Source organism: Ursus maritimus, unplaced genomic scaffold, assembly GCF_017311325.1.
Source record: "Ursus maritimus isolate PB19 unplaced genomic scaffold, ASM1731132v1 scaffold_7, whole genome shotgun sequence".
Classification (NCBI taxonomy): Eukaryota; Metazoa; Chordata; class Mammalia; order Carnivora; family Ursidae; genus Ursus; species Ursus maritimus.
In genome coordinates, this window is record NW_024426885.1 from 71,937,700 (window position 1) to 71,960,317 (window position 22,618).

Consider the following 22,618-nt stretch of genomic DNA (forward strand, 5'->3'; position numbering starts at 1 on the left):
AAAAAAAAAAATAAAGTGTCCAACCTTTAACAGATAAAAATCCCTAACTCACAAAATGCATCTCTGACACTTTGCAAAGCTCAAAGCTAAAGCCTGTTATTGCCTCAGGGCAGATATAAGGATCTAGAGTTGATGGTCTGCCAAACATGAGCCACTATACTAATTTAGCAGGAATGGCAAGGTCAGACCTGGGAGATCACACAAACTGGACTCCTAACTCGTGTGATGCCCCCACCCAAGGGGTCAGACACCACAGTGGTCTCTGCAAGGCCTTCCTGCTTCTGCTCCCTTCCCCTCCTGGAGCTCCACAGGCAGCTCGAGGATACGGTGGCCCCATCCAGAGATGGACACCTGGGGTCACACGCAAATCAAGAGGCTCCCGAGTCCAGAGGCCAAGCCCCTAACTAACTACCCCCTGCTTGATTTTCCGGTCACCGAAGCAGAAGCTGTCCCCAAGTGCAATTAGCCGGCACTCACCGGGGCGTGGAGCATCGTTTTGGCTTCTGTCTTCTGCATGGTGCTTCCTTCCAGGGGGAGGCGCTCGATCTTTCCAGTCTGAGCAAAGAGTAAGTGGGTCCCAGGGGGCAGGGGGATCACGGCGGTAGGAACGGAGGGTCCATGGTGAATCGGGGGAGCCACGGTACTCAGACCTGGGTGGCAGGAGAGGTCAATGAGCAAGGCCTCCGTGCGGCAGGAAAGCACACACCAATGCATGTGTGTGGTGCACGCACGCACACACACACGGGGTCATGCCACCTTCACGGCACCACAAACTGCACGGCCACACAATGCCCATTGTACATTTAAAAGCACAAGGAGCAGAAAGACCACAAAGGGCATATGTGAAGACGATAAGGCAAGGCATGGGTTCAGTATTAAAGGTCATGTGAAAAACAACAACAACAACAACAACAACGGCTTAGGCTTCCCCTTACTAGAAACAGAAATAATGTAACCATTCCTNNNNTGCTTTGGACACGGGCTGCCACAGTGAACCAAAACGACAGCAAGAACAGGCCCCCCAAAATCCCTGCCCCCACGGAGTTCACCCCCCAGGGGAAGGTGCTGAGCTTCCCAAGGCTGGAGGGGCTCTCAAAGCAAACCTGCCCTACATGCCCTGTCCCACGGGGCGGGTGACTCACAGACACAACCCGACGAGTGGGCACATGCCCCTCCTGCCCCTTCAGGAACAGAAGGATGGTTAGGGGCTCATTCTCCCCCAGGTTCAGCCTAGCCTCCTGAACTCCGACCCTGATGCCTGGCACCACTCTCTGGCTCCCCCGACGAGCAAATGTTCTGAGAACGGACAGGCAGCCGGCGTTGCAGGGGGAGGGGGCCCGGAATGGACAAGTCATGGCTCTTCTGGGGCTCTGTCTCCGGCTCTCTGAAGAGAGAGAGCTGGACCTGGTCCTCGCTGGGGCCATTTCCACTTCTTTCTCCTGCCTGCCTGTCTTGCCCATTGTACCCAGTCTGTGACACAAACCAGGCTGGCTGACTTCTTTACTATGTCCGGAATCCAGCCCTCCTCTCCAAACTCACTGCCAGCAAAGCTGGTAGTTCCCTCGCCTGTTAGGCACCTGCTGGGGCCTGTCACTCCAGCTCCGTTTCTACCCATCAGCCAGCGGTACTTCTAAAACCCGAACCTGGTCACATTGATGCCTGCTCAAGACCCTCCCTGGGCTCCCGGCTGCCCTCAGGATCAACCCCAGACCCCCTGCTGGGCACGCGCCACCCTTCCCTTGGTGCTCCTTCCTCTCTCCGACCTCTCAGCCTGCACCTGCTGACACAATCGGCCTCCTCAACGCCAGCCTCCCCGGAGCTGCTACCTTTGCCTCTGCTCGGTAACATACTGCTCTGCCAGTTAGCCCACTGCCGCCGTCAGCCTCTGGGTCTATGGGGCCCCTCCTCTCTCACGGAGCTCCTCGCCCTGCCCTGCACTTGTTCGTCTGTCCTGCGAGGTTCTGGGGACTGAGGAAACGGAGGTGGAGGCAGACTGGGTCCCGAGCAGCACAGACGGCCGGCCTCATGCTCCCCCCACTCCCGGCCCCGCACCTCCCAGGGAAGGCCTTCGGTTGGCCTCTTCCAAGCCTGCACATCCCAGCCCGCAGCTGTTGGGAGGCCAGGCGGCCACAGCAGGGAGTGTGCCCTGGGGGACCCACAGTACACATACTCCCTGCTACCAACGCAGTATGCCTGCAGCCGGTCCCACCGGCATTAGTACACACAGGTGTGCACAGAGAGGAAGAGAACAGGTATGAGGAAAGGGTGGGGGGACAGAGAGATGGATGGAGTGGGGGGCATGATGAGGGAGACAGAGAAGAGGGGTGCAGAGGGCAGACAGGAAGGGAGGGAATGGGTCCGGGCTAGTGGAGAGGTGCAGGATTCAGGGCAGACAGAACGTGTCACCTGTGTCCTGGGCAAGGCCCCCAGGGATGCTCACGGGCAGCAGGACTCTGGTCCCCGAGGCCCTTCTCAGACCCAAGCCCAGCGCCGCACTGCTCTCCGACTTACAGGGGGGCCTCATCCCGGGCCTGGTCCTGGTGCCCTCCAGCTCACGGCCGTCGCGATCCACGCACCAGCACTGGCCCATGCTGCCGTGGCACTGGGTGGGCACGTAGTGCCCGTGCTCGTCACACTCAGGAACAAACAGGCCGTGCCGCTGTGGGTCCGTCAGCCCCGCTGCCCCAAGGATGTGTTCTCTCTCCAGCTGGCATCGGGTTTTCTCCATTTCTACGACAGAGATAAGCACAGAGGAGGCAGTCAGCTGGGTCACCGGGCGGCATCCACTGGCCGTGGCTGCGGGAGACCCACGCCAGACGCAGACCCGTGAAAGCTCATCGCTGGGTGTTATGTTGTTCATTTTCTAAAATTTAAAATATCGTATTATTTAATGGATGTAACAGTCAAGAAGATTATGTTTTCTTTTCTAAGTGATTTTTTTTTCAGTTTATAAACACTGAGGCAAAACTGACACAACAGAAAATTAGTTACTTCAAAGTGAACACTTCAGTGGCATTTAGTCTAATCACGATATGATACAACCACCACCTCTGTGGAATTCTGATTCACTGTCCTCGCTCCAAAGGAAAGCTGACACCTAAAAGCAGTTTGCTCTCCACTTCGCCTCCTCCCAGCCCCTGGCAGCCAGCAGCCAGCTACCTGCGTTCTGTCTCCATGGATTGCCTCTCCCGGACATTTTCTATAAATGTGACACATACGTGTCATACATACGACATGTGACCTGTTGTGTCTGGCTGCTCTCAGTCGGCAGGTTTTCGGGGTTCAGTCACGGTGTAGGATCCATCAGGACGTCACTCCTTTTTATGGCTGACTAGTATTCCATGGGATGGCTAGACCACATTTTGTTTATCCATTCATCACTTGATGGGCATCTTAAAACAAACTGAAATCTGTTTTAAGAAACTTTGTTTCTCTGAAATTTGTCCTTTGTATCATCTCGAGCTTCCTGATTATCCACATTGAGTCGAGGTCAAAGATTTGGGAGACTAAACACCCCAGAGCACATTTTCCGACATTTGTTTCCTTTTTACGATGAGCTTGTGTTTGGCATGAAACATGGCCTCTTAACCGTGTAACTCAGATCCCCAGGTAAGGAAATACTTCTCTATCTGTGGGGAATGGCCTGGAATCAACGATTCCCCAGTACGCAGAGCTGTAGCTGGCTCCACACCGGCTGGAGTGCGGCCACAACTCTGCAGTTGTGTCATGGAAACAACCGCATTTAATACATAAATGAATGAGTTCCAATAAAACTTTATTTACAAAAACAGACAGTGGGCCAGATTAAACCTGTGGGGACTGTAGTTATCAATGCCTGCTCTAGGGCATTACTAGTTATGTTATGGAGATATTTTATATAAATATGCTAATTCACATATTAATATGTGTTAACTAATACATTAACGTATTAATATATATTGTAACGTTAATATATACTAACATATATTGTAATGTAATACGTAATAATCTGTTTCACAGAACTTTGTGTCTGAAAGTGTTTTTAACTCTCGGTTCCACCACTGTTGGTGTTATCCTGGGCACGTCAGCAATGCTGAATAGGCCGCACCCCTCACTGTCGGACAGCAATGGCGGCAGTAACTAACCTCACGTATTATTGTGAGGAGTAAGTGAAATATGACGAGACGATGCGTATACAGATGGAATTTGAAATTCCACACTCAAATGTTTACTTGTGACTATATCTACACATGGCCTCCACAGTGACATTCAGTGTGCGTGTTGCCAGTAAGTATTTAAGGTACCTTCTGTCTACGCTGCCAGTTCTCACGCTAGCCTGCTTTGTGTAGTTGCTCCCGTGGTCAGAAGCAGTGAGCGGGCCAGGAATATGTGCGTTGAACCTGGCAAGGGAAAAGTGGGTATGCTTTCGCTTTGTCTTATGGGCTAATATTAAAAAACAAACAAACAAACAAACATCTTTGATGTAGAAAGAGCCAAATAAATTTGTGTACGAAGACACAAATAAGCCACCTGCTTGAAGATGTTGGGTTTTGTTGGCTCTTGGAAGTAGAAGTTGTTTACTTCCTCAATATCTTGCACGGGCACAGGATTTTCAAGTTCCCATATCAACTGTCTCCATTCACACGTGTTGCATTTAATTCTCTACCAGAATCGTATGCACCAGGCAACTCCATTTTTTACACCAAATGAGAGTCTCAAGGCTCAGATTGGTGAAGGGGCTCCCAGGCCACACCACTAGGAAGTGGCTCAGCTCAAGCTAGAACCTGGGTCTTCGGATTCCTGGCTCAGTCCCTGCCCCTCTGCACCCATGAGTCCAGTGCCCAGAACGGCTCATGCATACTGGACGTGTTATGTCAACGGTGATATATACAAGTGAGCTTAATGCACTCACTGAAATTATCTGTGGCCCTCAGACTCGGTTTCCTTCCACTGACATCTGTAGACGGTGTTGTGTGTGCTATCAACAACACCAAACGTTTAAGGAAGTAGGGGTAGCCCCATTTTATGTGGCTGACAGTTTTGTGTTGACGTGGTGTTTGGCTAACATACAAAATCTCAAGTGATCCCAAATTTATAGTGGAACTTTTCAGAGTGTATCTTGAACTTATAAAGAGGAGGAGAAAACTACCAATTGTGACTCAGGAAATGGAATTTCAAGTGTGTTTATGGAAAGCTGTGATGTCACTGAGTTTCTTGGGATGGCTTCCCAGCCTGGCCAGCAGGCAGCAGGAGTATCTCCAGTGGAAGCCCCCTGCTGAGGGTCTCACCCTTCCATGGGGAATTTTCCATTGCAGGCGGGATGGGGAGGGGACACACATTTCCTGGCCCTGTTTCTGGCTGATAAAATGACAACTTGGGCAAGATTTCTTTTATTCATCCAGTCTGAGGAAGCAGTCAAGACCTGATATTTTTCCAGCGAAGAACAGGAAGTCTGGGTGACTTTCTCAAGATTGGGGACAAAGAAAATGAGAGAAAAATCAAATAGAGAAATCCGAAAAAATCACCTTTTAAATCTCTTGACTTGCGTTTCATTTCCTTGCCTGATTAAATTTCTTTCTCTGTGTTAATTCAAATAAATAACTATTGTAGCCTCTGATATACTCAGTGGGGTGGAGGAGCTCGTCTGGGGAGACCTTACTTATTCAGCTTCTTGCTGCATCTCCCACCAGGGGGCCAGCTGCTCCTAGGGGCTCTTCCACACACCTAGATTTACCTATAATAAAAATAATCTAACAGTAGAGACCGTAAGAATGTTTTTTTTTAAAAGGGTCTTACTCAATTTTGAGAAAAACTGCCATAGAAATCTCTTATATAAGGAGTTCAAGGAACCTTTTTTGTTTTGTTTTGTTTTTTTAAAGATTTATTTATTTGACAGAGAGAGAGAGACAGCCAGCGAGAGAGGGAACACAAGCAGGGGGAGTGGGAGAGGAAGAAGCAGGCTCCCAGCAGAGGAGCCTGATGTGGGGCTCGATCCCAGAACTCCGGGATCACGCCCTGAGCCGAAGGCAGACGCTTAAAGACAGCCACCCAGGCGCCCCTCAAGGAACCTTTTTGTAAACCAAACAATTATTCAGGTCTCATGTTCTTTGTTTATAAAACCAAAGGAGATGAATTATAGAATTTCTTAAGCCCCCGTCGAGCTCTAACTGGGAAATTCAAGTTTTCTAACATTGGGTTTGTTTGAAGCAAAGTGCACATGAAACACAAACGACAAGACATACGACAAACAAAAAGTGTCCATTAAATTGTTCCTCAGTTTTCTTTTCTTTAAGTTGTATTATCCTAAATGCTTTCATCTTTCCTTGCAGCCCTGCCCTTTGAACTTCTGAAAGATGTGTGGTGTGTCTTTCGGTGAAACATGCTGGTAAGTGTGACTGGTGCCAAGTGTGAAGAGATGTGATCAAACATCCGTAGGCTTGGTATTTGCCCTTAAGGACCAGGCTTTACAACTCTAGCCAGGACTTTGTATATGCCTCTTTGATCCACTAATAATCCGCTCTCCTACTTTCCAAACCTCTAGACAATTATATTCCCCCAGACAAAGTCGGTGGAGGTGGTAGCCAGCTGCCAAGATGGCCCCAATCTCCTGCCTCCTGACATTCTCACATTTAGGCAATTGCCTTTCACACTGTCAGAGGGTTGGCCTGTGATTAATAGTATCACCAGAAGTGACAGCTGGTCACTTTCCAGATGAGGTTACAAAAGACCGTGGCTTCCATCTTGGATGTGCTCTCTCTCTCTCTCTCTCATCACTTGCTCTGGAGCGAGCCAGCTGCCAGGTCTTGAAGGTCACTGAGGCAACCGTGTGAAGAGACCCAGGCTGTGAGGACCTGAAGTCTTCAGTCCAACAACCCCTGAGGAACAGAGGCCTGCCAGCCACCACATTGATCCCTCAGTTCCTGATGAACCTCAGAAAAGACTGTAGCGCCAGCTAATATGTTGACAACAACCTAATGAGAGACCCTGAACCAAGACCACCCAGCTAAGCTGCTCCTGAATTCCTGACCCTCAGAACTGTGTGATAATATTTATGTTTTAAGCTGCTAACTTTGGGGATCCTTTATTACAGTACAATAGATAACTACGATTAACCCTTGAACAACACAGGTCTGAATTGTGGATTTTTTTTTTTTAAGATTTATTCATTTTAGAGAGAAAGAGAGAGGGAGAGGGAGAATCTCAAGCAGACCCCAAGCTGAGCATGGAGATCGATGCTGGGATCTATCCCTCCACCCTGAGATCATGACCTGAGCTGAAACCAAGAGTCGGACGCTTAACTGAGTCTCCCAGACTCCCCTGAACTGTGGATTTTTTACCAAACAGTATGTAAATGTATCTTCTCTTCCTTATGGTTTTCTTAACAGCATTTTCTTTCCTCTAACTCACTTTATTGTTAGGATACAGTATATAATACATATGTAACATACAGACTATGGGTTCATCGACTGTTTATGTTATCAGTAAGGCTTCTGGTCAACAGTCAGCTATTAGTAGTTAAGTTTTTGGGCAGTCCAAAGTTATACACAGATTTTTCAACCGTGTGTGTGGCGGGGGGGTCAGTGCCTCTAACCCCCGTGTTGTTCAAGAGTCAAGTGAAATATGGTGGCCTTCAACCTTTCTGGCCATGACCCAGAGGAATACATTTCACTCAGCAACTCAACACATACAGGCAGTTATGTGCGTGCGCACACCCTCACCCACGCACAGAGACTAGCGTCATTTCATGAAACGATATGTTTTCCTACTATGTACACTCTACATACTCGGATGTTTTCCTGATTATTGTTTTCTGTTCTAGTCCATTGAAAAGAAAAGATAATAGTCTACTGAACCGATTTCACAATCCACACATGGGTCGTGGGCAAGAGTGCAGAGGTGCGGGGGGAACAAATCGAATTTCTTGTCTTGCCTGTCATCGGGTGACACTGCAGTAGCAGTGACCGTAACTGACTTGACTCACCCTCAAAGACAGTGTAGTTTGATTTTTTAAAAACTCGTCCCCACTTTACACACTAGGAACCAAATTACGTGCTGACTGTCTGATTCCCTGCACCTCACTGTTGGGCAGTAGGAGTCCAGATGACACTACATGTTATTTTTCTGTTAATATTTCATAAAATATTTTAGTTAGACAAAATTTAGAAAAATATGATGAAAAGCTCTGTGTTCATATTCCACCTGAAAAAAAAATAATTAGAAATAGGAAGGCGGCCCCTGTGCAGCCCTCCTTGATCCCAACTGCCTCTCTCCCACCGTGCAGGTAACCGTGAGCTCTAAGTTTTTGTTTTTCATCCCTATATATGCATTTTGTAGCTTTCTTACATATGTATACACATGTAGGTTTATTTTCATACAGCGTTCCATTTTACATAAAAGGGATCATAGTGTATACGTTCTTCTCTACTTTTTTCCTGCATAACATGTTTTTGAGATTTATCCATCAACCCTAGCTCATTCATTTTAACTGCTGTTTATTATTTCATTGTATGAAATGTACCAAAACTCACTAGTCCATTCCTCCTGCTGATAATCGTTTAGATTTTTTTTTGTTACCAACAATACTCGATAAACATTCACATATATTTCTAGCGCACATTCTCTCTTGACAATATAACTAGATGTTGAATTTTTTAAAAGAACAGGATTGAATACATAAACACTCCTAGCAGCTAGCTCTTACTGGTTCTCTCCTTGTCCTGTCTTCATATCCCAGCCTGCAGGGCTGAGTTTGTTTCTGTTTAGTTAACAGAGCCTTAGAGAAGGGGCAAGGAGTGAGGTGAAAAACAAATACCAAAAACCAAAAAATGAAACATCTGCTTCTTTTTGAACTGGCGATACGAAGCAAGCCTAAGGAAACGACGAATGTTAGTCATTTTTAGCAGCTGCTGGAACGTCTTGACTGAGATTATCACGAACTCTTCTCTATGTAACCGGCCTATCAGAATTTATGGGCAGCGTGACAGTTTTTACCCACAACTTCAGGAACAAGAAGCTTGGCCCTGCCTCAGTTCATCCTGGCTGGGGGTTGGGAAACATTTCCCGTCAAGGGCCAGGTGGTAAATATTTCAGGCTTCGCATACTTTATAGTCTCTACCACAACTGCTGAACTCAGCCTTTGTAAAATTAAAGAAGCCACAGACTATACATAAACTAACAACCATGGCTGTTTTCCAATAAAACTTTATTTACAAAGACAGGAGCTGGGCCAGATTTGTCGTGCAAGTGGTAGTATGCAGATCCTTGTTCTCATCAGAAGAAAACAATGTAGACCAGAAATGTGCGGTATTATATATCCAAATTTTAACTTTAATCGATTATTTTTCTCCTTTTGGATGGGCAACTATCCTAAAAACTGGTCACACCTGGCCCTGTGGAGAGTGTGGAAAAATAAATACTTTTATCTACTGCTGGTAGGCATGGAAACTGGTGCATTCATTTGTTTTTCAACAACTACAAATCGGTGAGCATCCTCCTGGGCCACGTACTCCTCTGGATACTGGGGACATAGGAATAAAATGCATAAGCGCCCTACACTCACGGGCTAACATTGGAATACTTACTCATTGCTTAAAAAGGTGATGGTAAAATGGATATTTTGTTGAAACCTTATACAATTGTGTATATATAGGACATACTGAGAGTAGCATAAATATATCTGGCCAATAACAGCAGCAGTAATTACAAATAAGTAATCACATGACTCCAGTCTGAGGTGTCAGGTATATTCTTAATCTCATGATGGAATATCATGTGACTTAGGGGACCGAATCCAGGCTGGAGTCCATCTGACAGACCTGGGTTTGGGTCTCTGTTCCAGCACTTAACTACCAGTGGGACCTTGATTACGGCTTTATCTTTTTAAGCGTCATCATCCTTTGTGTAAATGGAGATTGCAATCGTGTTCATTTTCTTTCTTTTTTTTAGATTTTATTTATTTATTTGCAACAAGATAGAGAGAAAGCAACAGAGGGGGAGGGAGAAGCAGACTCCCCTCTGAGCAGGGAGCCCGATGCAGGACTTGATCTCAGGGCCCCAGGATCCCAACCTGAACCGAAGGCAGATGCTTAACTGACTGAGCCACCCAGGCGCTCCCATAGTTGTCTTTTTAAAATGAACACGACTGGGGCGCCTGGGTGGCTCAGGCGGGTAAGCATCTGATTCTCAATTTCGGATCCGTCGTGATCTCAGGGTCATGAGATTGAGACCTCGTCGGGCTCCAGCTGGGTGTGGAGTCTGCTTGGGATTCTCTCTCTCCTTTGCCCCTCCCCCCCCACACCCACCCCTATTCGTGCTCTCTCTCTTAAAAAAAGATGATTATGAACATTACGTGAAATAGGATGGGTGAAGCAACTAGCACATAGTAGGTTCGACACAAATGGCAGCCAATTACACTTCTTCATTCAACAGCACATGCTGAGTGCCTCCTAAGTACCCAGATTGATTCCAGATATGGACCTAGGACTATCATTATCCTTATGGTCTAATGAGACACCACGCAAGCCTCGGGTCAGCAGGTAACTTCAGAAACCGCACTTCCAGATATAGTAGGTAATACGGACAATTCTGTAGAATCCTCAGCCTGCATTTTCACCCAGTGGTGGCCTTTCACCCCTGCTCCCCACCCCCACCCCATGACTCCCAGGAAGCCGGGATGGCTTAATTTTAACCTGTGAACTTGACTGGGCCACAGGGTGGGGATATTCCAGATATTTGGTCAAACATTCTAGGGGTTTCTGTGAGGATGTTTTGGATGAGATTAACCCTTACCTTCATAGACTGAGTAAAGCAGATAGGCTTCATCCAATCAGTGGAAGGCTATAGAAGAGAACAAAAACGCTGGCCCTTCCCTGAGTAGGAGAGAATCCTTCCTTCCCAAAGACCTACGAACCTGGGACACCAGCTTTTCTCTGCCTTCAGACTCAAATGGAAATATTGGCTGTCCTGGGTCTCCAGTTTGCTAATTGCAGATCTTGGGACTTACAAGTCTTTACAATTGTGAAACCAATTCCTTATAATCTCTTTATAAACAAATAAACACACACACATGTGCGTGCACACATACATATCCTATTAGCTCTGTTTCTTTGGAGAACCCTGACTAATACAGAGCAGTTCTTACCCTGAACTGCTTGCTCAAGTTACAAGGATGCTCAGACTCGAGGTTGCCTGTACAGTTATGGTCTGTGTGGCACCCCCTAGAGTTGGGCAGTGCACAACCTGCATGGTTGTACACTGCAGCTGTGCTCTGATCTCCAACCTTAACAACGCCAGAGACTCTCCATAGAGACTCCAACCTCCCCGCCTCAGCTCCTCTCCCGGGGGAATGTACTCAGTACTCACGAATAAGGCAATGGCCTACCAGCTCCAAACGTCTCTGACACCTTACCTCCAGGCACGCAGTGAAAGCCGTCTCCGTGATAACCAGGTTTGCACTGGCACGTGAAGGAGCCTGGAGTGTTGTAGCAGAAGGCATCAGGGTGACATCGGCTTGACTGGCATTCATCCACGTCTGCAAAACAGTCACCAAGCCCAGGGGACAATGAAATTTCTTCTGGAATTCATAGTTTACACAATAATTTAAACCACTTGCTCAACCCTGGGGGACTTTGTTTCTGATCTGGGAACAGCGATTTAAAATTTACTAAACATGACTCATCAGAACACGAACTCTCCAATTTCTATCTAGTGTCTTTATAAATGTGTTTCACTTTGATGATAGAGTTTTCATGGAAAATCAAGCATGCAAAAGGAAAAAAGAGAAGATTCTTTTGCATTATAAAACGAGCCTTTCTCATCACAAATGAGAGCTTCAAAAATGTTGGAGAGTTTGGAGACATTATTAACGGCTGACAGAAAAACCTCAAAGACAAGAGAAAATTCACATGTTCAAAAACGCAAAGAAAATATCTCAGAAATTATAATCTTAGAGAAGCTTGGACTTTTCAGGAATACTGTAGGCTGTAATGTTAAGCAATTTTGCAAATCAAGGGGTGGGGGTACTTTTTTCACAGTTCTCTTACCTAAAATCATCTTTAAGAACAGCTTGGCAGCCAACAATGGACTGACCTCAGGTCTAAAAGAATTCAGTGCAATCATTTATTCTTTGACTGTAGTCATTTATTCCTAAGGGCACTTGGCTTGTGTTGGAGCAGAAGGTGAGAGCAGGCCAAGGGAATGACTATATATATCTTACTAAACAAAAAGCTGGACCTCAAGCCCCACGTATCCAAGAGTTGTGTGCCTTTTCGTGAAAGAAAATCTCCTCAGTTCCTAGCAGACAGCAGGAGTCTAATTGTGGCCTAAGTGAGCAAGTCACAGAGAACAAAATAGTAGGGGGGAGGCTAATCGTCTTCCCCAATGAGAGCAGCCCGCAAAGAAAAACGCAGGGTTCACACTACTGCAGAGAGACAAAATGCAGCCCATTTATCCAACAGAGTTGAAAGAATAATTCTCTGAATTTCCACATGAGTCGGTAATTGGCAGATGGGATTTTTTTTTCAGGTTCCACAGAGAGAAAAATCAGAGCAACCACGCACCTTGGCAGGCTCGGCCATCCCCAGAGAAGCCTGGCAGACAGGAACAGGTGTAGGAGGACCCTCCCGTGTAGAGACACTGAGCCCGCTGGGGTATGTCACAGTCATGGAGGCCAGTCATGCAGTAGTTGATGGGGCGCTGGTCCACAACAGCTGCAAACAAAAGGTTGACACACAATGTTGGAAAGAGGCCCCCGAGCGGTCCCGGTGCCCTTCTAAGCAGTTCCCTCTACATCAGTGGGTTAGTCCACCGAGGGGAACGTGCCTAGACCCCAGACCTCCAGACATCCTGTCAGGCTTCCTCCTCTGCTCCCCACTGGGTTGATACCCCTGGACTTCCTGTTTCTACCACCTGCCTCTGATCACTCTTCATAGATGGACACCAGGGCTGGTGTCTGGTACGCAACCTCAGCTTCACCCCAGGGCTCTGTCTCAGGCCGCTCTCCACACCAGGTCCCCTAAACCCAACTTTCCTTTCGCCTAGACGCAGAGGTGAGCCACGAGTAGGTGTGTGTACACACTTCCTGTGGCCACTCTGCTGGAGCATTTGGAGCCAAGGATCTAAGACTTCCACACGGTGTCTTGACCCTTGGCGCACCGGGCAGGTAGAGCACTGACTACGAATGCTGAAGGCAAAGTCACCCATTTCCCCGGAAGGAAGGAGAAAGAAATATCTCCGGGGCAGTGAGAGCTTCTGGTTTTAAAGCTCTAAGACCCAGGTCAGAATCCTGCCCCTTAAAATGTCAGAACAGAACCCTTCTTTCCCTCCAAGGAGGCCCTTGGTGTCTGGATTATCCCAAGGACGGAGGGCTTCTCCTCCTTCTCCTCCTCACTGAATCTTCCCCAGATTGATTCCAGTTTTTCTTGTCTTTGAGAGAGAGAGAGAGAGAGAGCTCTAAGCACTGTCAGGGAACAGGTCAAGGAAAGGATCCTCTTCAAGGGTCCAAGTTTCTGTCTGGAAAACAGTCACCCAGATGACACCTAACAAGTCCAAGAACACACTCTGCTTCCTTGGACCCTCCTGTCTTCTCTCCCATCCCCTCGTCTCTAGTGCTCTTCTTTTCTCTAGGGTCCACTTCCTCCACCCCCAACTCCTTCAGCTTAGACTTAAAACAAATTAGGGTCCCTCAAAGTTAGGGAAAGTACACGCAGACAAAACCACCAGGAAACAAGTCTCACTCTGCTTTCTTTTCTCTATCTCTTCCAACACATACTTATGTCATTTTAGCTCATAGGTGGTCATTTTATAAGTGACATTTGCTCACAGCCTCGTTCTGCTTCAACCTAATTAACAGAGGAGACCCTCCGTACAGGGCAAGCACATATAGTTCTCAACGTTCCCTCCCAGCCATTGTCATTATGCATGCGTTTCTATAATCTTCAAATCATTTCTAAAAAAAGGCAATTTATAACTGAATTTTTTACATCACGGTTTTTTTTATGGAAGACCACTTTTCCATGCCAAAGCAATCTGCTTCTTAAAGAAATTTTAAAGCCAGCTTTACCATTCCAAACGGCCTGTTTAATTTTTAAAATAAATGGGGGTGGCTAGGTGGCTCAGTCGTTAAGCATCTGCCTTTGGCTCAGGGCATGATCCCAGAGTCCTGGGATCAAGCCCCGCATCAGGCTGCCTGCTCTGCTGGGAGCCTGCTTCTTCCTCTCCCACTCCCCCTGCTTGTGTTCCCTCTCTCGCTGGCTGTCTCTCAGTCAAATAAATGAATAAAATCTTTAAAAATATTTTTTTCTAAATAAATGACGCATTTTTTAGTGAGGTTTCACGTCAGTTAAGAGGAAAAGTATCTTCTACGGTTCTTGACGGCGAGCACACAGCCCACAGCCCTGACAGTGTGCCTCAGTTCTCACTCAAGCGGAGTTTCTAGATGGTCTCGCAGACAATGTTCATTCAGAGAGGAGTCAGGACAGTCACGGAGGACAGTGGCTGCCCCGAAAACCTAAGCCACCAGAGGGGACATCGGGGCGCCCCGCTGTGCTTTCCTCAAAGGCTCCCGACCTTGCCGAGCTGGAAATTTCTCTACAACTCTGATCCCACCCAATCCACTAATGGGCAGCTATAGGCTGGGAGGAGGGGGGTTTTCTGGAAAGGACAGAAAACCAGGCTCAAATGAGAAATAAAAATTAACTAGAATTCCAAGTAGACTGTAAGTTGGGGTTGTGCTTTTCTAGCGCCTCCTTTTCTGAAAAGAAGCTTGGAAAAGGACGGTGCCCTGAACGGGAAGGAACAGAGCGGCCTGGCCTTCTGAGCTGCTGCCGCCCACCTGGCAGTTGTCCCCCAGAGACACCCACAGGCTGGCTGGGGCTGGAAATGAGGTGACGGGGGAGAAGGAGGGAGACGCCAAGAGGGAAAGACAAGTGAGGGAAAGAAGTCACATGTAAAAGGAGAGAAATGTATATAGCGTATAAAGAGCTCTAAGGACGGTGGTTTCCCTAGTTTAAGTTCTGAAAATAAGGTCACAAAAGTGAATGATTTACAATTTCTCCTAACAGTATGACAGACAGGGAAGGGAGAACACTGGGTGAAGTGAGGCCAAACCTAAGGCCCTCTTCCTGCCTTGAGGGACGGGCAGGTACATGGTGTTGTGCACTGCACAAAGACACCCACGTGAGGGGTCAACGGAACCTCAAATTTCCCCATGTTCCACACACACAGCCACGTATCACAGGGCTGTGGCCATGCAGAGGGGGGTCGTCTATGTCTTCACATAAAGATGATTCATGAGCTGTTTCCGTTGTGTGAACATACTTTGCACATTCTAATTAACTTTACAGTCAACGGTGGAAAAAAGAAAGGTCTCGGGTTTACAGGAAATGCCGAAAATGCAAGTCCACAAGGCAGCCCCTCCCACGCGGGATACCGATCCTCACAGAAAGATCATTACCCCTGGCCAGCCCACATCCACTGCACGAGCCCCAGCCCTTCACAGTTGGCAAGGCACAGCACGGGCCTCCTAAACGGTCCCAGTTCTCTTCTCTCCCTTCCCTGCTGCGACCTGGAGGAAACCCTTTCCAACCCAGGCTGCCCACGCAGGACAGAGCTGTCACGAGGAATTCTGGCAGAGGTGAAACTGCCCATTAGATGGTGACGAGCCAGAGTGATGTGTTTGAATGCGTTCAGGCAGACTTGGTTTTTTACCCCATGAGCCACCTCTCCACCAGCGAGTCTCAAAAGAGCTGAGTAATAGGGGTTGAGAGCCAAGCGGGATGGAGCTGCGTGAGGCCTACAGGCAGTGGGAGAATCAGGAAACCTCACAAGGCCCGGACCCAGTGGCATATCTTCAAGTGGTCTTCACATTTGTTTCTGAGCAGGGGGATCCACCATTCAAACAAAATCTCACTCAGAATTCGATGTATAGAGAAATGAACGGCTGGAGGTCAGGGCAGAGGACAAATATGGCCAGGCTTCCATGGACCCTCACCAGCAGCTCCCGAGGGATCTCCAAGGGCTCTGGGGGACACAGTGAACCCATGATCCAGTCCGAGGAACTGAGGTCCAGACACATGAAGTGTCTTCCCCAAAATCCAATGCCTCGGAGTAGACGTTTGCACCCCCCACCTCCAGTGAGCGTGCACGTCTGGGATGGTTGGCCACAGAAACCCAGGACGTCACGCCTCACAGCCATCTACCCCAGGACTGCACCCCCCACCCCCCAGGTCTGAGTCCGGATGTAATGTAAATGGTGCTGTCATGAAAAATAAACGTCTGAATTGCCTTCATCTCAAAAAAGCGGGGAAGGAAGTCAGGCCAGATACACAGAAATGGTTGTGCTCTATTGAAAAAGAAAAAGAAGTAACCTTAGCAGAGCTGAAATCTGCACTCTGTGCAAAGGGGACTGGCTTCTCTAAATCCACAGATGTTTGGGTCACATTCAAAATATGAGAACTGCCTGTTCCCTTCCGCCCTCAAGCCATCACCTCACCCTGGGACCTCGGCAGCCTCATCTGAGCACGCTAGGCTTCAGTGAATAGCAAGGAAGGGGCAAGGAGGTGGCTCACTGACGCCATAAAAGAAGAATCTGTTTTAAAATTGGAAAGAAATGCTGAGCTCAGATGGCCCATTCAGCATGCTGCCCTCCAGACCCGGAAATCTGCAAGAATCTTTGAACTTAAAATTCTTGGAACCCACAGGTCAAAGTGCGGCAGTGAGAAAAAAGTGGAAAAATCTAAACAATCTGGCTCTTTGTGGTTGGCCTACAAGCACCACCCCTCAAATCATCACCAACCTAAAGCATTATTAGCCTAATGAAGACCTTCAACTCACTTCCTTTGACAAGGCTAAGAAGTTTTGCCACGACTTGCGGCTTACAATGACGTTGCTTATTCCTTAGACGTATGACCCTCAGGTAGGTGAAGGGAAGGAGTGAAGTCTGATTCATCTCTGTAAACTGCTTCCCGGAACAACAGAAGCCAGCACCTGCCATCTCAACCAGGATAATTACCTGGGGCAGCACCTTCATTCACACAGGTGCGAACACACACCGTATGGGTAAGTTTTGAAAAGTTACCCACAGAACTTACCCACACACGTTCCCTCCTCTGAAAATTGGTAGCCCTCCACACACTCGCAACGGAAGGTTCCGGGGTGATTATTGCAGATCGCATGGCTCCCACACACCGAGGGCTGTTCTGAACATTCATCGATATCTACAACGAATTTTTTTAAAAAAATGCAAACCTTTAAAAAAAACTTCAAATATCAGTAAACATATTTTGGCCTGTAAATGGATCAATTCTAAAACAAACTTTTCTATATTCCAAAAGTAACATTAATAAGATTTTTTTTCTATGTATTTATTTATGGGGGAGGGGCAGAGGGAGAGAGAATCTCAGGCAGACTCTGTGCTCAGTGTGGAGCCGGACGCAAGGCTCAATCTCACCACCCTGAGATCCTGTGCTGAGCCGAAACCAGGAGTTGGACATTTAACTGACTGAGCAACCCGGGTGCCCTGATAAGAGTTTTTTTTTTTTTTTTTTTCCTGTGCATAACTTTGGAGAGCGATCCCGAGTAGACGTGTGCTTCCCCTGCCTCTCCTGGAGTTAGTTCCTGAGCCTGGGGTTGGCTAACATCAGAATGGCACACACACGTCAGAAAGCTGTATGGACAAGTGTCCAGACTGTGAATACGGCTCCTAAAACTACAAGCATATTTAAATGTGCTACTCAAAAATATTACCTTTCTCCACTTACAGGTGCAAAGCAAAGCTGAACAATTTAAAGCCTAACTGTGAATTTCAGAATGTTGTCTACAGCTTAATGCACTAAAAGGAAGGCCATTAACTCATCACACTGTAAATGAACTGGTAGGGTGATGTCCTCTCATGACAACACCAAAGCCATCACATGGGATAATGCGAGCCAAAAAAATATACGCCTTGAGCAGGATGTAGCTAGGTTCAAATCCTGCCTCCTCTAGTTACCAGCTTGTGTGGTCTTGCGCATGTTACTAACTACCCAGCCTCAGTTTCCCCGTTGGTAAATGAAGCATAATACTACTGATCTTGAGGGGTTCTTCTGAGGATTACAGAAATTGGAGGTAAGCCAGACGAGCGCTTAGTATGCTCAAGAAAAATAGCTATTATTATAATTTTTAGGGGTTCATCCTATACAACCAGCCATGGGGATGGAATTGGCCGATTCTAGGGACATGGCCCTCAGATGGCCACTGTAGCCAACACCACAGCAAGGCTGGCTGGCCCAGCCAAGAAATCGGGCTAACTCGTCATTACCCTGATTATCTGTCCACTGATGGGTTAAAGTAAATACAATCACACAAGGTCTTTCCTATGCCAGCCTCATTCTCAGAGTGTATACAGTTACTTCTGGCATTTCTAGAACCCTGAGACATGGGGACGTCATTTCGTGATGGGCTGAGATCATACAAGTCCCCTCCTCTTCTCACCCTCCTCCAATGCCTTCACGTGAATCTTTCACACTTGGAAGACAAAAGCCTCATGCGTCCACCTCCGATGGCCAGCCTAGCCCGTCTCTTCATTGGTGACACAAATACCCTGCTGGCCTATTGGACCACGTTGCACAAGATAAGCATTTTTGCCACATCAGCCCCAGAGCTTGAACTCTACCCATAAAAAAACCTAAACCAAATGGTATTCAGCTTTTAAAAAATATATTGCAATGCATGTTCCTTTGCAATGTTTGCGAGATACAAGATCTCACACAAGAGGTCCGCTCTGGGCACAGCCGGAAGGTTACGGCACAGAGTCTCTCCCAAAGCAGCCTCTTCCATGAGTCGGAGCTGGGGTGCGGCTACGGGAATATTTAGCAAGCGTGGACTCCACAGTTCCATCCGCCAGCTGCTGCTCCGACAACACAGGAGAAAAAAAAAATCAGTACAGCTTCCACGGTCTCTGTGCCCTAAGTCTCAGAGGACACTCCCAGCACAGATGTCTGGACACCCTGTTCAGACTGCCGGGCTCCACAGCTCAGACTCCACTGCCAAAGCACAAGAGCCCAGAGCAACCGTTTTCAATCACAGGGACAGAGCGAAATCACCGGGGGAAGCGTTCCAAGTTCTAGTCCCCGCTGGGGGTTTGCGGACAGGGAAGCTGTGTGTTTCAAAAAAGCTACTTTAGTGATTGGAAGGGTGATCAATCCCTTACGCCCTACCTACTGCTGGCCAGTAGGACCTGGGGGCCCATGGGATGAGGGAGGGGATGGTCTCCCCTGGCACATGAAGGTCTAGACCTCCATGAAGGTCTCTCACTCTCTGTATATACATATATATATATATATGTGTATATATATATATATATATATATGTATATATATATATATGTATATATATATATATATTTCCCCAAGCAGGGTGACACCTTTTCTGTAGAGCAAGACTCCAGCAGTTTCCCCGCCAAGAGATCAGAGTCCTTATAGTGAAATTCTTCCCAATGTCTAATTTAAATCCTTCTGTAAACTGAGGCTAGGACTTCAATCCTTCCTTTAGTGGAAACGGTGAATTGGTGCTAACTGCCCCTCATAAAATATCACAAAATCCACTTCAAGTTTATTGTTCTCTTCTCTGGGAAGAGATGTCCTTGCACGTAGATCGTTCTCCAGCCCAGCAGGAAAGTCCTGGATTATTTGTGTAATTACTGCTTCCTTTTTTATTTTTTTCAGAGTGGCTACTCTTCACATATTTTCAGCAAATCTGTATTTGCCCTTTTTCTCAAGGCCGGACTCTTTGAGAAGAGTCTCATGATTGATTTGTTAAGTGCCTTGTGTGTACTCAAAATTACTTGAAGAGAGGTTATCCAAAACGATGTCTACAGACTCCCAACTGAGGAATACGTGGGAGTCATTCTGCCAGGCAGCAGAACTCAGCGAATCATCTGGAAACCTTCTCCAAAGTACATTGGAGAGTCACTGTGCAGCATCTAGCCAACACCAGGCTTGTTTGGGATGTCGTCTATCATTACATCAACGTTACACACACTGAATTACAAAGGTTCATTCTCATTCTCTTCTAAGTCACTTTCCAGATCGAAATAACACATGACGTGATTTGCTTAATGCGATTTCCTACCAACAGCCTAACGTCTCCATGCGGTAACACTCCGAGGCATGTTCTAGTGACCCCAAACAAAAAGGAGCCTGACTGGGAATATACTCACATTCCATGGTCCTAATCTGCCAGAACGAGGACGAACTAGAGAACAAAAGCAAATCCACACATGACCACCTGTCTTGCCGAGCGAGCACATCGGAGGGTTTTCTATGATAGCAACAGATTATGTAACGTATGGCTGGTTGTGCCTTGTGAAGTGAAGCAAGCACTCCCACTACGATCTGCTCAGGGACCAAGAGTGGAAGAATTAGCCAGAGGTCATGGGTCAGCAGCAGCGTGTTGGGACATCCCCGTGCTTTACTCACATTCAGTTGGCTTGTGAAGTTGAAGCAGGGCCACATAAAGACTAAGGAGGTATATGCTTCCACCAGAGAGGTTACGGATCCCCATCCCCGCATGGTGCCCGTCACCATCTTCCTGGCTCTGAGAGGGCTCTGCTCACGCACGCACGCACGCACACACACACACTACCCGCTGCTTCAAACTGGCCTGAGCCAGTTCAGCCATTCAAGACTGTTGGGCTCTTTGGGAAAATTCTGGAAAACTCTGATGATTAGATGCAAATAGGAAATCTGTCCCCTTCCCAGTTGCACATTACAAGGAACGTGAGCCTCGGGCTGAATTCCACCATGCCATCAGCAGGCTGGCTCAACGGTTATACAGTCTGTTACTGTAAGCGCAAGTCCCTGCTCCCCGTGATTTCAGATGCCCCAGTGAGCACCTCCCGCAGAGTTTCACTCTGCGGCAAACACAGCAACATACGGAGAGTAGGACCTGCCAACCTTTACGTTAAATCAGCACATGAAATCTGCCACTCATCAGAGGGCTGGATTCCAGACCTAAGGCCGCTGTTCCCCAATTTCAAGGCTCACCAGATTCCTTGACCCCAGTCATTCAAGGGGGCTGTTCATCTTGCTGGCCAAACACATGTGTGCATGCCACTCTTTCACTGGGGGACTTCCTTCTAGCATCTCCCACATCTGCTAACGAGCCCTCCACTGCAGATTTAAGTGGCTCTGGTCTAAGCGCTTGACATTCCGGCACTCGTTGCCTCTGCTGGCTGGACGCTTTGCTGAGTCAGGAATCAACTAACTGGCCCTTGGTAGTGGACTGAAATTTAGTCACAAACGTAGAAGTATCCAGGGGCACCTGGGTGGCTCAGTCAGTTAAGCGTCTGCCTTCAGCTCCGGTCATGACCCCAGGGTCCTGGGATCGAGCCCAGCATCAGGCTCCCTGCTCAGCGGGGAGTCTGCTTCTCCCTCTGCCTGCCTCTCCCCCTGCTTGTGTTCTATCTGACAAATAAAATCTTTAAAAAAAATCTTTAAAAAAAATAGAAGTATCCCGTTGTCGTGGGTAAGTATTCAAAATTAAACTATTAATCAAATAAGTTCAGTGAGAAGGCAGAATACGCATACGTGAGCCAGACTCAAGTTCCAATGTTCCTGTGTCACCGGCGCACTGTGATGAGCCACAGTGTTTCTTAGCCATAGAAACAGGAATGAACCTGCCACCCAGTGGAATGGCCACTATCAAAATAAATATATAAATAAACCACAATAACAAGTGTTGGCGAGGACATAGGCAAGTGCAGCCCTTGTGTGCTATTGGCGGGAATGTAAAATGGTACGGCTGCCACGGGGAACAGTGTGGCAAGTCCTCAAAAAATCAAACATGGAATCACCCTATGACCCAGCAATTCCACTTCTGAGTATATGCCCCCAAACACTTGAAAGCAGGGGCTCAAACAGGTATTTGTACATCCATGTTCATAGCAGCATTATTCACATTAGCCAAAAAAAACCCAAAAAAACAAAAACAAAAAAAAAACGAAGCAACCCAAGGGTCCATAGACAGACAAATGAATTAAAAAATGGTAGTGTGCAAACAATGGAATGCGATTCCTGCCTTAAGAAGGAAGTTAGTTCTGACCCAGGCTACCATGTGGAGCCTTGAGGACATTATGCTCAGTGAAATAAGCCAGTCACAAAAGGACAAGGACTGTGTAATACCACTCTATGAGATACATAGAGGAGTCACATTCATGGAAGGTAGAATGGTGGTGGCCAGGGGCTGGGGGGACAAGGGAATGGGGAGTTGTCATTTAATGGGGACAGAGTTACAGTTCCACAAGGTGACCACGGGAACCCCAGGTGCATCCCCTGGTGCTTCCCTCACCCCCGCTCCCGGACGCCTCCTCCCAGCCTCCTTCCCAGCCTCCTTCCCAGCCCTCATAAGCCAGAAGGGATGGCTATACCGGAGCAGGTCCTTCCGTCCCCTCGGAAGCCGATGGAACACTCGCAGGTGAACTGAACCCCAGGGCCAGGGCGACAGGCCGCGTTGGTGTCACACCCATGAGTGCCAATGTAGCAAGGGTTCTGCAGGGCATCCGGGGAGCCCTCTGTGAAGGAGAGACATGGAAGCCAAGTGAGTGATTCAGGAAAGGCAGCAGGTTTCCTCCTTCCGCAGAAAGTAAGGCCCGGCTGATGACCCA

General features: G+C 47.6%; 1 protein-coding gene across 1 annotated transcript in view; it reads right to left on the bottom strand.

The window, feature by feature from the left end:
- The window catches only part of NID1 (nidogen 1), an 84,125-nt gene that overhangs the window by 14,049 nt on the left and 47,458 nt on the right, over window positions 1-22,618 (bottom strand). The window contains exons 9-14 of the mRNA XM_040624372.1: window positions 22,382-22,525; window positions 17,067-17,192; window positions 12,537-12,686; window positions 11,387-11,509; window positions 2,512-2,730; window positions 478-650 (exon numbers count right to left, since the gene is read on the bottom strand). Of these exons, the coding sequence (XP_040480306.1) occupies window positions 478-650; window positions 2,512-2,730; window positions 11,387-11,509; window positions 12,537-12,686; window positions 17,067-17,192; window positions 22,382-22,525 (935 nt within the window). The remainder of the gene's footprint in view (window positions 1-477; window positions 651-2,511; window positions 2,731-11,386; window positions 11,510-12,536; window positions 12,687-17,066; window positions 17,193-22,381; window positions 22,526-22,618) is intronic.